Source organism: Rhinatrema bivittatum, chromosome 9 (assembly GCF_901001135.1).
Source record: "Rhinatrema bivittatum chromosome 9, aRhiBiv1.1, whole genome shotgun sequence".
Lineage (NCBI taxonomy): Eukaryota > Metazoa > Chordata > Amphibia > Gymnophiona > Rhinatrematidae > Rhinatrema > Rhinatrema bivittatum.
In genome coordinates, this window is record NC_042623.1 from 265,647,592 (window position 1) to 265,662,601 (window position 15,010).

The window sequence follows — 15,010 nt, forward strand, 5'->3', positions numbered from 1 at the left end:
ACCTTTTACATGCTGCTTCACCTTTTGTGGTCCTCCAAACACACATCTATTTTCTAAAAGAACTCGTTACTTCTAAATATTTTAGAATACGTTGCAAGTCCAGATACTTCAAAGACCTATTCTCTCTTTCACATCCTTTTGAGAAAGCTGGTAATGTAATTCTCTGATTTAGATGAAAATTAGAGATTACCTTTGGTAGAAAAAAAAGGAACAGTTCAAATAGTTACCTTCTCTGCAGCTAGCACAATTGATGGAAACAAAAGAACGAGCTCTCTCAAATGCAGGACCCATATGCTGGAATGCTCTGCCTGGCAGCTTGCGCATAACTGCAGATACCCGAGCATTTAAGAAGGCTTTTGAGGAACTTGAGTGGGACATAGGTTTGCAGTAATAACTTCTATATCAGAATCATTGTAATGTGATGATTTTTTTTTTAAAGATCCATGAGACAAGTACGGACCTGTTTCTTGTGGAGTTTTTGATTGTTCTTACAAGTTGATGTATTTTTGGACATCATATAGTCTCGTTTTTAAGAAGTATATGTAAAGTTGTACTCTGCCCCGAACTTTGCATGTGAAATATAAATATTTTACATAAAGGTTCTCTACAAGATAGTGTATCTCAGAAATACACATTGCTGATGAAATAGCAACTAGAAAAGCCTGTCTTCAATGAAAGATCCTTAATTGTTGCATTTTTTAATGGTTCAAATTGAGGTTTTACTACAGCTTTTAATTCTAAGTTTAGGTTCCATTAAGTAACAATTGCACTAAACAGTGGATATAATCTCTTTAACCCCATACAGAAAATATCTGGATAGTATGCTACCATATTTCCTTTGATTCTACTTCTATAAGAAATTGTTGTTTTAAGAACTGAATGCTAAAACGTTTTCTAAATTTTCTAAATGTGAAAATTTAAACTATTTGAAATTTCTGCCCGCTAGGGTGAGATTAATAGTTCTTTGCAGTATATGACTTCAACAGCACGTGTGCATATGCTAAAGATTTTGAATTGTTTTTTGCTTTCAAAAGAGTAGAAATCAGAGGGAAAGTAGCCTTTTCTGCTTAATCCTAACCTTTCAAGAGATGGGTTTTCCCCTAAAACTGGTCCCCGTTTCTAAAGAACTCAGGAACTGGAAAACTAGCGGTTAATCAATTTTAACCTCATTAGATCTGCATCCCATGGCCTTCTAGTTCAATCTGGTGCTACTAGAATCACTTGAGCTTTTTCCTTCTCTATTTTTCTTGGTATATGTCCTACCAATGGCTATGGTGAGAAAACAAATTCTCTCTCCCCTTTCAGCCATGTCTGAACTAGTGCATCTACTCCTCTGCGGCGGCTGTGCAATCAATGGATTTTGGCATTTTTGCGAGTTGCCATTAGATCCATCTGTAGCATTTCCCATTGTTTCACTATCTTCTGAAAAGCCTCTTGGCAGAGTTTCCACTCCCTTGGATCCAAAAGATTTCTGCTGAGGAAATCAGCTTAACCGTTTTCTTGAACTGCAATATGTATTGCAGAAATCCATTGTAGATTTATTTCTTCCCAGGGATATAGGACTCTTCAGATATTCCTTGAGTTTACATTCCATCATTTGTTTACATATGCAATTGCCATTGTCGCAAAGAATTTTCACAGCTCCACCCCTTTACTAATGGAAGAAAATAGAAAACCACAACAATAAGATTAGTAATATATCAATCTGTTAATTGACCCATGTGGCTTCTAAGACTAAACTCTTTGTACTCAAACTCATATCTGTAGATACTGATGTCCACGATGGTGGTTCTAGACCTTTTTTTAGGTGCTATATTTTTAACCAACAAGCAAGACTTCTTTTTACTGAATCAGGGAAGGGGAGACAACACTAGATTTTGAGTTTGTGGTGGCCTATTATATAGATGGGAACTTTGTAGAGGTCTCATGTACTCTGGATCATTGAACTAGGTCTATTATTGACATTGTTCCTAATACTGAAGATAGCACCAAAGGCTTGGACTGTAGGTTGAGAATTGGTTCAATAACTTTGATCATGCACATTGATATTAGATATATGAGCTCTTCTTGGTATTGAATTGTGCACACAGTCTAGAGACTGGGTAGGGTGAAGACTGCTTTTTTTGCAAAACTGATTATCCACCCTAAACTTCCTAAGAGTTGTACTACTCTGTTGCTAACTGATTCCTTCTTGAAATGTTTTGGCTTTGAATAACTAATCATTTAGATACAGATGAACTATATCATCTTCTTTTCTCAGAAGAGCTTCTACAACCACCATTACTTTGGTGAATGTTCTTGGCGCCGAGCCTAGCCTGAAAGGGTATCCTTTAAACCTATAGTTCCCCTATTATGCAGAATCTGAAGGTATTTCTGATGGTATTTTCCAACTGGAATATAGAAATATGTCTCCAATGAAGCTAGCAAGGATAAAAAATTCACCCCGACATGATATCATGACTGTAGTTGTCTCCATACAAAAATAAGGATATGTAAACATGTTTATTCCTTTTAGGTCCAAAATTAGTCTAGATGAACCATCTTATTTTGGAATTACAAAGTAGATAGAGTAATATCCTTGCCCTTCTCCTGTCATGGAAGAAGACAGCTTTCAGTAAAAGTTTTACTGTAGTTTGTACTGCTGTTTTATTTTTTTTTTGTTGGAGGCAAACATGGTGAAATCATAAAAGGTCTTTGATACCAGTGTAGCTGAATGATATCCAGAACCTACTGTTCTGTGGTTATGTGGGGCCACTCTTGGTAAAATAGCTAAAGGCATCCTCTGTACCAATGAATGAACCCACAAGACCTTACTGGGTGGCAATGAGATGTTCCGAATAGATGTGCACCATGCAACCGCTCAGAGGCAGAAATGCAATCAAGGCATTCTGCACTGCCCTCTCCTCCAAACAGCTGATAGACCAGGACTTCTCTTCCTCAGACCACTGCCCCTGAGACGACGGATTCTGGCATAATGCTCCACAGCTGGAGAGACTGGCATCCATGGTAACTACCACCTAGTCTGGCTCTTCCAGATCCACTCAACGCCTCAAATATTCTTGACCAAGACACCATGAAAGACTGTACCTGGCAGGCTCCTCGAGTGAAAGAGGAAGATGAAACTCCTCCAAAGGATCCCAATGGGAAAGGAGTGACTGCTGCAGGGACCTCATATGTGCAAAGGCCTAAGGCATCATCTCCAACGACGAGGCCATAGAGCCCAGGACTTGTAGGTAAATCTCAGGCCATGGGCATCCTCGCTTCCAATAATCTGCGCACCTGCATCTGCAGCTTGATTATACAATCCTCCATAAGGAAAACCTTCCCTATTTTGGTATCGAAGTGCGTTCCCAAGAATTCCAAAACCTGAGTAGGGATGAAGTGACACTTCGCCAGATTCACCACCCATCCCAGGTGACTTCAATTGCTGCAAGATGAGATCCACTGCCTGAATGCCCAGGGCTTCTGACTTTGCCCAAATGAACCAGTCATCCAGATATGGATGAACCAGGATGCCCCTTTTTCTGAGCGCTGCTGCTAAAACCACCATAACCTTGGTGAACGTCCATGATGCCATCGCTAAACCAAATGGAAGGGCGCAAAATTGGAAATGTTTCCAAAGGATCATGAAGCACAGAAACCTCTGATGCCTCGGATGAATCAGAATATGCAGATAAGCTTCCATCAAATCCAGAGACACCAGGAACTCTCCCTTGCGCACTGCTGAAATCACAGACTGCAGTGTTTCCATTCGGAACAGAGGAACCTTGAAAGCGGCATTTACCTTCTTTACATCCAAAATTGGATGGTATGAACTGCCCTTTTTTGGGACCATGAAGTATAATTGAATACCTGCCCATTCTTTGTTCCTGCACCGGGACAGGAACCATGGCTCCCAATTCTTGTAACTGTTCCACGGTAACCTTGAGCTACCTTTCACTTTCCGACTGAGTAGCAAGGGGAAACCAAGAACAAGTCCCATAACGGATGAGAAATCTAATACGTAACAGTCTTTTATCACGCTGAGAACCTACCATTCTGATGTGTTCTTGGTCCACTCCTCAGAAAACAGAGTCAAACGGCCTCCAACCAGAGGAATCGAGGAGTGGGCCGGCCTCACTCCATTGGGTGGACTTTACTGCCAGAGCCCTGGCCGAGATTCTCTCTGGACTTCCTACCCCCACGAAAGGGCTGGTTCCAGGACTTTGCCTCCCAGAGCCTTGCCTCCAAGTTCCCACTGGCAGCCTACTCGGCCAAAATCGCTGGTTTGATTGAAACTGGGCTCACCCTGCAAAGGAACCTTTACCACCTTTGGGCTTGTCTTCTTGCAGCCGATGCCCTTGGTCTCATCGAGATGCTTTACGAGCTCCTCCAGTCTTCCCCAAACAGAAGCTTCCCTTTGAAGGGTAAGGCTCCCAAACGAGACTTGGCCCACACATCTGCTGACTAATTCTTTAACCAAAGGAGCCTTCTGGCCGAAACCACAGACATCATAATTCTCGAGGAAGTCTAGATGAGGTCATACAAAGCATCTGCTACATACACAGCTGATGCCTCCAGACAATCTGCCTATTTAGCTTCGGACGGAGACAACGATCTTGTAGCCTGCAACTGCTGCACCCAGTGCAAACTATCTCTGCATGAAACTACTGCATATTGCTGCTCAAATGCCAAGCACGGACACCTCGAGAATCTTCTTCAGATGAATCTCCAGCTTCCTGTCCTGAATGTCTTTCAGCACCGCTGAACTCTGTCCAGGAATAGTAGTCTTCTTTATGACTGCAGACACTGAAGTGTCCACCTTAGGGATCACCAACAAGTCCAGAGTACCCTCCGGTAATGGATACAACTTTGCCATTGCATGACAGACTTTCAAACATGTCTCTGGAGTGTCCACTCCCTGACCACCAGCTTTTTCACGGACTTGTGAAAAGAGAAGGCTTTTGCTGGACCTCGCAGGCCATCCATGACTGGGTCCACTCCCTCCTAATTGGACTCCTCAAGGGACTTTGATTCCGCAGGTGCTTGGAGAGCTAGGGATTAAAGGCCACAACTCCTTTCGGAACAATCACACCACCTTCAGGTCGTCTTCCTTTGCCACTAGCATCTGGTCCAACCCACCATCCGGATCAACACCCAGGGCCACCGGATCATTTCCCATAGGGTCTGAAACGGCTACACTCTAAGGAGCCCCTCCTGAATCATCGGAGTCAACACCTAGATGGGAGGACACTGTCCTCAACCCAAGGATTCTATGCATCCTGTGCAGCACCAGCCCCTCAGATCTCTTAACCAGTCGCTGAATGGCAGGCGTCTGAGAGCAACCCAACTTCCTGCCAGCTGCTTTGTGCATCAAAAAAACAAATTCGGAAGTGAAAGGGATGGGATCCTCAGAGGCATATTCAGAAAGATCCCCCCCCCCAACCCAAATTGGGCTGCCTCTGATCGAAAAAGCCTTTCCCCACTGGGGACAAGAGGAGGGTGGTCATCACAACTCCAATTCGCCCGAGTGGCCCTCAGCTTCGCACAAAATGGCTGACTTTCCCTGCACCCAGTGAGGGAGGAGCAACCAACTTTAAAGATGATCGCAAAAACTATTGCAGAAATCATTAATACCTCCTTAACCATGGGCACAGTTCCTAATCAGCTAAAACTTGCTATCCTCAAACCCCTACTGAAAAAACCAACTGCTTCACCCACTGACCCAGCCAACTTCAGACCCATCGCAAACCTGCCCATGATCTCCAAACTGATGGAAAAAGTTGTAAATAAACAACTCTCCGAATATCTCGAGGAGCACAACATTCTCACCCCTGCACAATACGGTTTTCGGAAATCACTAAGCACAGAGTCGCTTTTGCTTTCTCTCACAGATAAATTACTTTTGAACCTGGAGAAAAAACAGTCATTCTTGCTGGTACTGCTAGATCTATCTTCAGCGTTCGACACGGTAAATCACTCACAACTCCTAAACCAACTATCAAACATAGGAATTAAAGGCACAGCTCTCAATTGGTTTAAATCATTCCTATCAAATAGGTTTTACAAGGTCAGAATAAACAACAAAGAATCTGACCCCATCCTATCAGATCAAGGCGTACCACAAGGCTCATCGCTCTCTCCCACCCTGTTTAACATTTACCTCCTCCCCCTCTGCCATCTGTTATCACAACTCAAGCTCACGCATTACCTCTATGCAGACGACATCCAGATCCTCATCCCCATCACAGAATCAATTCAAAAAGCCTTCGCCTACTGGGATAATTGTCTCCAACCAATTAAACAACTACTCTCCAGCCTGAACCTGATTCTAAACTCAAGCAAAACAGAGCTGCTACTGATTTCACACAACCCGAACACCCACCCAATTAGCCTCGCACAACCCACACCTTTAAACATGGAGCTCTCTGCAGACGTAAGGAATCTAGGAGCATGGCTCGACAACCAACTTAACCTAAAAAAATTCATAAACACAACCACCAGGGATTGCTTCTTTAAACTACAGGTCCTAAAGAAACTAAAGCCACTCCTTCACTTCAATGACTTTCGCCTCGTTCTCCAATCCATTATTTTTTCGAAACTTGATTACTTGCAACTCATCTTACTTGGACTCCCCGCCAACAGCATCAAACCTCTACAGATGGTACAAAACACCGCAGCCAGAATCCTTACTAACACTAATAGAAGAGACCATATTACCCCCATCTTGAGCAACCTCCACTGGCTACCCATCAAGCAGAGAATCCTATATAAAACCTTAACTATTATTCATAAAGCAATTCATAACATCGCACCTGTATCTCTACAAACTCAACTACGTCTACACTTACCCTCCAGACCCATCAGAAGCGCCTACAAAGGCACATTAGTCGCAGCTCCAACCAAATCAACTCTAAGAAAAAGAGCACTCTCAACTGCTGGACCACACCAATGGAATGCGCTCCCACCAGTCCTACGACTCGAACCTAGTCTACCAGAGTTCAAAAAACGGTTAAAAACCTGGCTCTTCAGTCAAGCCTTTCAATTCCCAGAGGGTAAATAGGCACCTCAGCATGACTCTCAGTTCCAACCATTGCAGGTTGACATTAACACCTTGCACTTAATTACATATATGTACTTGCTTATTCGTTATGTTTATTTAACAGTCATTATTTACATACTATATAACAGTACATTTGCAGATTATCTTCACTACTAAAGTTCCTTGTAAAAAGTTGTACACACACATTCTATTCCAAAACACTAATAATGTTAATTGCCATTTGCTAAATGTTATTTTTACCTTCAATGTTCCTTGTAATAATGTTTAATGGTTGATTGTTATTGTTCAATGTTTAATGTTCTATGTACAAAACCCCGGTCTAACCTCCCAGACCAGGGCAACCTTTTCGTTACTTGTAAACCGGAATGATTTGTATTGCATACAGGAATTCCGGTATATAAAAATTAAAAATAAATAAATAATGATCCCACGCCCGAAATCTGCTTTGTCTGCTGGACCGCTGTGGGCTCCGATGGCCTCGACCCGCACTCTCCACCAGATGCAGCGGGAGCACAGTCTGTTGCAAGAGAGACAAGTACTGCCACATGGCATCGATGCTGAAATAAGGTGCACAGACTTTGATCAGGCCTGACCACATGGTTAAAGAGAACGAACTCTGCCAGACAGTCCGCCTGCACCACACTGCTAAACAAGTCCACAGCCTACACTCCCACCTCAGCAGAGCAGCCCCCAACTCTCCACACAGTAATCCCAGCCGCAGAAGCTTCCAAAAGATTCTGCTAAAGCAGCTCCTTTTTAATTTTGTTTTTTTTAAACTTTACTAATGCACAAGGAGAAACCAATACATCCCTAACAGAGCTGCTGCTGAAGAGCCAGAGTTCTCCTGTGGGAGTGGAGGAGGGAACTGGCACCATCAGCTATACCTCCCCCAGCAACGACAGACAGGTAAAGGTCCATGACCCCCCTGCTCGTTGCCCTCAACACCAGGAAGGTTAGCCCCACCAGGGTCCAACAACCTCCTGGGAGGAAATTCAGAAGAATCCCCATTTTTTTTTTTAAACTCATCAACACTGCACCTCCAACATCTGCTGGAAACAGAGAAATACTGAGGGACTGCAGGTGGCACTCTGGGTTACTGGCAGTGTCAGTGAAACTTTCTCTGTCTCCATCTGCTAGAAGGGAGGCATAATCCCAGGAGTCTGGACTGATCTGGGTATGAACAGAAAACTGCAGATTCTATTCCTTTCCCATGTTTCTGTAACAAACAGAATGCCTGGCGAAGAAATTTGAAAAACTCCAATGTAACTTCACTAGTGCCAAGAAAGCTTTCATTACTTCCTACTTCCATATGATGCTCATTTTCTGACATTAAAATTGGTGGATCAAGAGATTTTAGCATCTGCAGCTGTGCACAACAGCTCAAGCTGTTTTCAAAATAGCTGCCGTTTCAGGTATAATAACTGTCTCCGATTCCTCCTTTGCTTCTGGGTATAGATGTAAATTCATTATTTGTGTTTGTGGCTCTGGAGTGCTTATTTTGTCTGCTTTGATTTTGAGGCTCTCTGTACTAATTTTATCCCACAGGCAAGCTGAGCAGTATGTGCCACTTGCAGCCGCGGATCATCTTATATCTGCATATGACACAGCAGAGACTTCATTCTGATACCCGGCTCTCTTAAATTTATAGTGAAAGGAAAAACCAGGTATCATGTGTCCCATAATATATTTTGATTCCTCCTTTCTGAATACCTACTTTCTTTAAAAACTTTTTTTTTTTTTTTTTTTTTAATGCTTACAGAGAAAACAAGGGGAGGGAGGGTTTGAAAGAACATTGGCAATTTATTAAAGGATCTTCTATCTTAAATCAGGGGTTCTCAACCTAGTCCTCAGGACAAACCTAGCCAGTCATGTTTTCAAGTTATCCACAAACAACGGAAGCAGAGAATACTTAAATGTCACTGCACCATAGGTAAGTAATGATGATGTCATAGAAAAAGTCATGTGCTAGGGACCTTACCTTCTTCCCGTCTCTGCCGGGTCCTGGAGGCTTCTACCACCTGCAGGCATTTTCTAAGACACTTTGACCGAACAAAGACCCTAAAGACTTTAAATTGTGGCATCCTGCGGTGCGCCATCGTTGGCGCACAGAAGCCGTGCGCCAAAGGGGCGCACCCCTTATGCCAGTTATTTCCCTGACTTTTGCAATAAGTTATGGGAAGAAAAAGGAAAGGGAAAGTTTTAACATCTGTTTCTACATCTGCTTCCACACCAGTATCAGTCCAAGGGTCAATGGTCAAACATTTTTAAGGCTAATTCATCACTGCGAGATTAGAGTACAGAATTAGCAGGGATATCCTTATCCCCGAAGCACGATCTCCTCCTCCCAAACCCCAATCTTCTGGGTACGTTACAAGAAAATCTCATCATCTCTCTAAATTCTAAGTATTTTTATAATATGACCACTCAGGAAGTTCAAGCAGACTTGGATTCTAGTCCTGCACCCTTTAAAGTCATTGACTGGGGGAGTAGAAGATATGGTCAAATCATCTTCTGAAGATATGTCTCTTTTATCAAGTGCTATTATACCAATTCCTGATCCAGTTCCTTTAAATTTTTTAAAGGAAGATCATGAAGTATTAATGAGGAACCTGCAGAAGTCTCTCAAAGATATTTGGAGAGCTATCTCTAGAACTGAAAATATTTTTAACAAATTCAGTAAGCCAATTATCTTTATATACTGAAAAAGCCTATCTTAAGTTTTCTGAATTAGAAACAAGAAATCAATAACATTAGAATCTGAAGTTAAATTACAAAATGGAATTATATCCAAATTGCAATCAACTTCAATTTCAAGTATAAAAGATAATCTGATTATCCAACAAAAATGTGAAATTCTGGAGAACCTCCTTCATTCAAAAAATTTGCGATTATTAAAGTTTCCGATAACTCGTCTTTTATGTGGGGTTGAGTTATTTAAAAAAAGATATGCTAGGGAGGTTCTCCAGTTTTCGGATGATAAGATTTTCTTATTATCTAATTCAAATTACTTACCTGTTAAAAAGAGGGTAGCAAATCAGTTAGATGGGTCTTCTGATGTGTTAACACCAACAGAAAGCCCTAATATTTCATCTTTACATGATTCGGATTATATTAATACAAGAGCTACTTTTGTAGTTATTTTTGTGTTCGATTCTGGTAGAGATGTGCTTTTTCAGGAATACTTTAAATATAAGGAAAGTATTTTTTGTGGACATAAGATTCAAATTTTTCCTGACGTTTCTAGAGAAACCCAGGCAAGAAGGAAGCAATTTCTTCTGATGAAGGCTAGGGTGCTAGACTTAAGAGCATCCATTTATTTGAAATTTCCATGTAAGTGTGTCATTTCCTTTCATGGCAACAAGTTTATATTTGTGGACCCTGCAGATCTTGAGAAATGTTTGATAGATAAAAGTAATGCTGATTAAATGGGATTGGGAGTCCCCGGCAATATATTCTTCTTTTTTCTGTAAAATTGTCCCCCCCCTTTATGATGTGGGCTTTTGCATGATTTATTATGTTTCTATGTTTCCCTGTATAAACAAACAATTAGCAAATATGCTTTACCTATATTTCATGTGAATTTATGATATGAAATTAATAAAAGTATAAAGGAAAAAAAAAAGTCATGTGCTCTGTCTCCATCTGCTGGAAGGGGAACATAAGCCAATTTTCTGGACGTGTAGCAGGATGAGAAAGAATGCATGTTTAACAGCCAGAACCACAATGACACAACCTGCATGGACCCCCAACAGACACTACCAACAGCGCCAAGTATACTATACTTAGAGATTTTCACATGCAACACATTGCAGCTAGTCTCGGTTTAGACAAGTCACTTGTTAGCATTCTGGTTTCCCAGGGGTACAAAGGGAGACACTAAAGTATCTGAGCACTTACAAGCCATAGGCAGTTCCCAGCTGATGCTCCTGAACAACAAAAGCCACCATAGGCCACAATGCACAGGCAAGGAGCGAATAGGCAATGCCAAGCAGGCTCTGCAGGGAAACATGAAAATGGTCAGATTAGCAATGGACAGATGTACAGAGGACTTAACAAGATATAAGCTGAGCTTTCATCTTACCAAGAAAATGACTAGAAAAACAAAATTCAGTCTTTAATCCTTTCCTCATTTATTCAATCATCACATCTGTGCCATTCTCTCTGCACTGTACTGACATAGGAGAAGCTCAGGCACCTATCATGGAGATAAGGCAGACATGAAGTTGCATTAAAAACCAAATAAGATGGCTCGGTGAAAGTACTAAGTATCTCCATGTGGAAGGTCCCTGGATCAATCCCCAAACCAGGTCTTCCGTGCCCCAGGAAGGAGATGCTGCATTCACAGATCCCCCTTCCTCCCAAGGAGAGGGAGTTACAGTCATTGCTTCAGAGTGACACATCCTAGGGGCTGTGGAAGGAGTCCTGGTGGTGGTGCATGGCCCCCAGCCTTGGACAGTGCTTGCAATGACCGGACTAGATGTGCTGCAGTTGTGAATAAAGGCTTATGGTGTCAGATGCCTTCTGGCAGTACAAAACAGCAGGAGGAAACCGCTGGGACAAAGAAAAAAAAAAACAAATACAAAATTGACTCTCCAGCCCACAGAGAAAAATTAGTTCTAGGCCCCAAGATTGGAATTCAGTATGCCGTCCCTTCAGCATATAATCCTGCAGAAATACTGTCCACATCCCATGACGTCAATGAGATACACTGACATTTTATAAGCTACCAGACAGCAAGATAAGGCCAAGTGGTGTGTCAGTTAACTACTCACAAAGAAATGTATATGTTCTAGATAGGTTTAGTTCCAAGTATATTGACTCAGTCCAATTCAGCTTGAAATAATTGCAATATACATTAAAATAAAGTGACAATGAGTGCCTTTGCCCTAAGGTCCCCAGCACAGCCATCTCCAAAGCTTCCTCAGTGCCAGGTTCAGTGTTTAATGCTCCTGAGGAGCTCTGAAGCCCCAGTGATGTTGCATTTACAGTACCTGAACGTAATGCGCTTTGAAGGGTCAAAAAGAAGAATATAAATCAAATGAATACTCTTAATAGTGAGGGGAATTGGCATTACATCACTCACAAGATCGGTAAAGAGCAGCCCATGATTTAACAATTAAATAGTTTTGTGCTGGAAGGATGATCTTTAAAATTAAATTTCCTCATCAGCAATGCCTATGAATGCCACAAAATCATTTTTTGCTTTCAGCTATTATTGTAATAGCAGAATATAAATCAACTAGACACTGCAGGCCCAGCCGGATGGCTCAGTGATCATTGCAAAGATGAGACATGGCGGACTAGCTCCAGGTTCAGACTGGAAGTGGTGCCGAAGCAGAGGACAAAAAATTAAAAAAAAAACATCTTTAGAATGCATTACCATGGCAAGCCAAGGGGTCCAGAACGTGAAGGCCAACATAATGTGAGCGACGAGTGTGGCAACGACCGCACACAGCACCCAGATGACGTTTTTTCCAACTTTGTCCACCAGGAATCCAAACAAGGGTGACAGAGGGGCAGAAATAATATACACAATACTGAAAAAGAAAAAAAAACCTCTTAAAATTCAGAGCTAAAAAAAAAAAAAACCCAGAGCATCTCAGAATCACAGTACTAGCAATGTGACTTTAGCTAACAAAACTATGGAGGAGGAAACTGCCACTAGTGCTACAATGCAATGGCTGGCAATGGTTTACAACCACGGTGCTACCAGCAAAGGTCTGCAACAGGATCAGCTGCTACTCAGTAAGATGGGTCTAAGCCGACAGCTCCAATCTGCATATCCTTGCTGCCGCACAGCAAAGGAAACAAAAAAAAAAGAAAACAGAAAATGCCAGCAAGGTGCTTTTATTCTTCAAAAGGAGGAGGACATCTATTACTAAACTTCCATTTTGTAATTCAATGCTTTTACTATGGCTGGGTGATTTTTGGCTTTTTTGCAACGTTCATTTTACTACAGTTCTCAGCGTGCATAAAAACCACAAGCAATGGTACTGACGTACAAATACTGAAGCAAATTAACATCATTGCCACAGGGCATACGCCAAAGTGTCAAAGATATTAACAAACTTTCCTAGCTGCTAAAGAGAAGAAAAGATTTAAAAACAGCAGAACAGAAAATGAACATAATAAAGAAAGCAACCAGTGGCTCAGAACAGGACAGCGAGGATGGCTTGGCGGCCAACAGACTATGACTGCAGAAGTTGACAAAGTGCATTTAATTAAAAGATTTATAACCCGCTCACATCCACGGTTTCTGATGGGGTACTGTAAAATGAGCATAAAGATTAAAAACAGCATCTGCGGAGTGAGCTTCTGACCTTGTTTCTTCTTCCACTGTGAGAAGGTGCCACGATTTCTTAAATCAACTGGACCTCTTTAGGGAGTGAGGGACCCCCCAAAGATGTCACAGACTGGAGGTGATTTTCTACAATTCCATATGGCAGACTATAAATAGGAAGTAATTGGCTTGCTCCTTCAGCTGGAGGAGACCTGCACAGGAAAGCTCAGCGGGACACTGCCAGCCTATACATGGAGCTACACATTTGCTGGTGGACTTGGCGGCGACCTACAGATCCTCCCGATCTGTGGCCAATGAGTAGCAAGGATCTCAGAGGTCAGAAGCTAAGCCGGCTTAATGGATTAGTGGAGTGGAGGAGTAGCCTAGTGGTTAGAGCAGTGGGCTATGAACCAGGAGACCAGAGTTAGACTTGAGCAAGTCACTTTGCCTCAGGTACAAACTTAGATTGTAAGCCCCCCTGGGGATAGGGAAATACCTACAGTACCTGAATGTAATCCACTTTGAAGCGCTGAAAAATGTGGAATATAAATCTAAATAAATAGTGGGGATCCACTCTCCAAGGAGGCTCCTTTCCCATGCACAAAACTTGGCATCCTAAAGTGCAGCCTCTGAACATAAATACTGTACCTATTAATGGCACTTGCTTCCTGAGCAGAAAACTGGAATTTCTCCATGAAGAAAACCCTAAAAAGAGAAAATTAAAATGGAGAGAAACTTGACTCTTGAAAGATTAAACCTAACGTTAAAAACAGCAGTGACCCCCGAAGAATCTATACTTCCCTATATCTAGAGACCTTTTTCTTTCCTCTGTGTGTTTTTGTTTTGTTTTTTTAATAGCTGCAAAGTGGTTTTCGTTTCATGGTCCTTCCTTCTAAGCTCTGAGAATTCTCAGCGCACCTGCCTTATCCACATGGACCTCACCATGTTCCTGCTGTCTAGGCAAAAACAGCTCATGGCCCATGCTGACATATACATACAGCTACCAACTGGAAACACCTGGGAAGCCCAATAGTGGCTAAATTCAAATTAAATTAGTAAAAATTCATATTTCTTCAAAGCAGAAATAAAAATTAAAAAGTTGCAGGCAATACCTTTATTAAAGGACAAACAAATACACAAGTAACAAGATATCACCTGCAGCTTGTTCGCGGACCTTTATTTCTAAGTGGATAAATAGGGCGACAATACTATCTTATAATTTCTACTGTTTCACAGCGAAAGAACAGACTGAGTTGTAACCTCAAAAAAAAAAAGCATAAGAGTCACTCCTGTCTGAAAGGCAAAAATAGCCAGGGCTGGGCTTATGGCTCAGGCTGCAGTACTGTGCGGTGTGAAGCCAGAGACTCAAGTTCAGATCCTCCCACGCATTGGGGCCGGCTGGGCCCAGCAGAGGTGGTGATAAGAACTGCTGCTGCCGCTGTGGCGGTCCCTGTCGTGCAACAAACAGCACCCCTCAGGTTCTCTTTCCTCGCATGCTGCCTGAGGAGGGGATGTCAGTATTCACACTAAACTAACAAACATCCAGCCTCAAATACCAGGGGGGGGGGGGGGGTGGCCCCCACGGGACCTACCAATACACCCCTGGGAGGCTCAAGCGAATCCTCTCCTCGCTGGATTCCTTATCTTAAATTTATTTTTTTTTTTAAGAAAAAAGGGACTAAGACTAG

The 15,010-nt window shown here is 42.2% G+C and overlaps 1 protein-coding gene across 3 annotated transcripts in view; it reads right to left on the reverse strand.

Moving 5' to 3' along the window:
* MFSD1 (major facilitator superfamily domain containing 1) overlaps positions 1-15,010 on the reverse strand; it is a 73,162-nt gene that overhangs the window by 30,367 nt on the left and 27,785 nt on the right. For 2 of the 3 annotated variants that reach the window (XM_029615149.1, XM_029615150.1), the window contains 3 exons: positions 13,971-14,027; positions 12,423-12,579; positions 10,940-11,037 (listed from right to left, as the gene is read on the reverse strand). In XM_029615149.1, the coding sequence (XP_029471009.1) occupies positions 10,940-11,037; positions 12,423-12,579; positions 13,971-14,027 (312 nt within the window). Of the gene's footprint in view, positions 1-10,939; positions 11,038-11,123; positions 11,238-12,422; positions 12,580-13,970; positions 14,028-15,010 lie in introns of all 3 variants that reach the window. The other variant, XR_003858549.1, reaches the window with a different exon arrangement.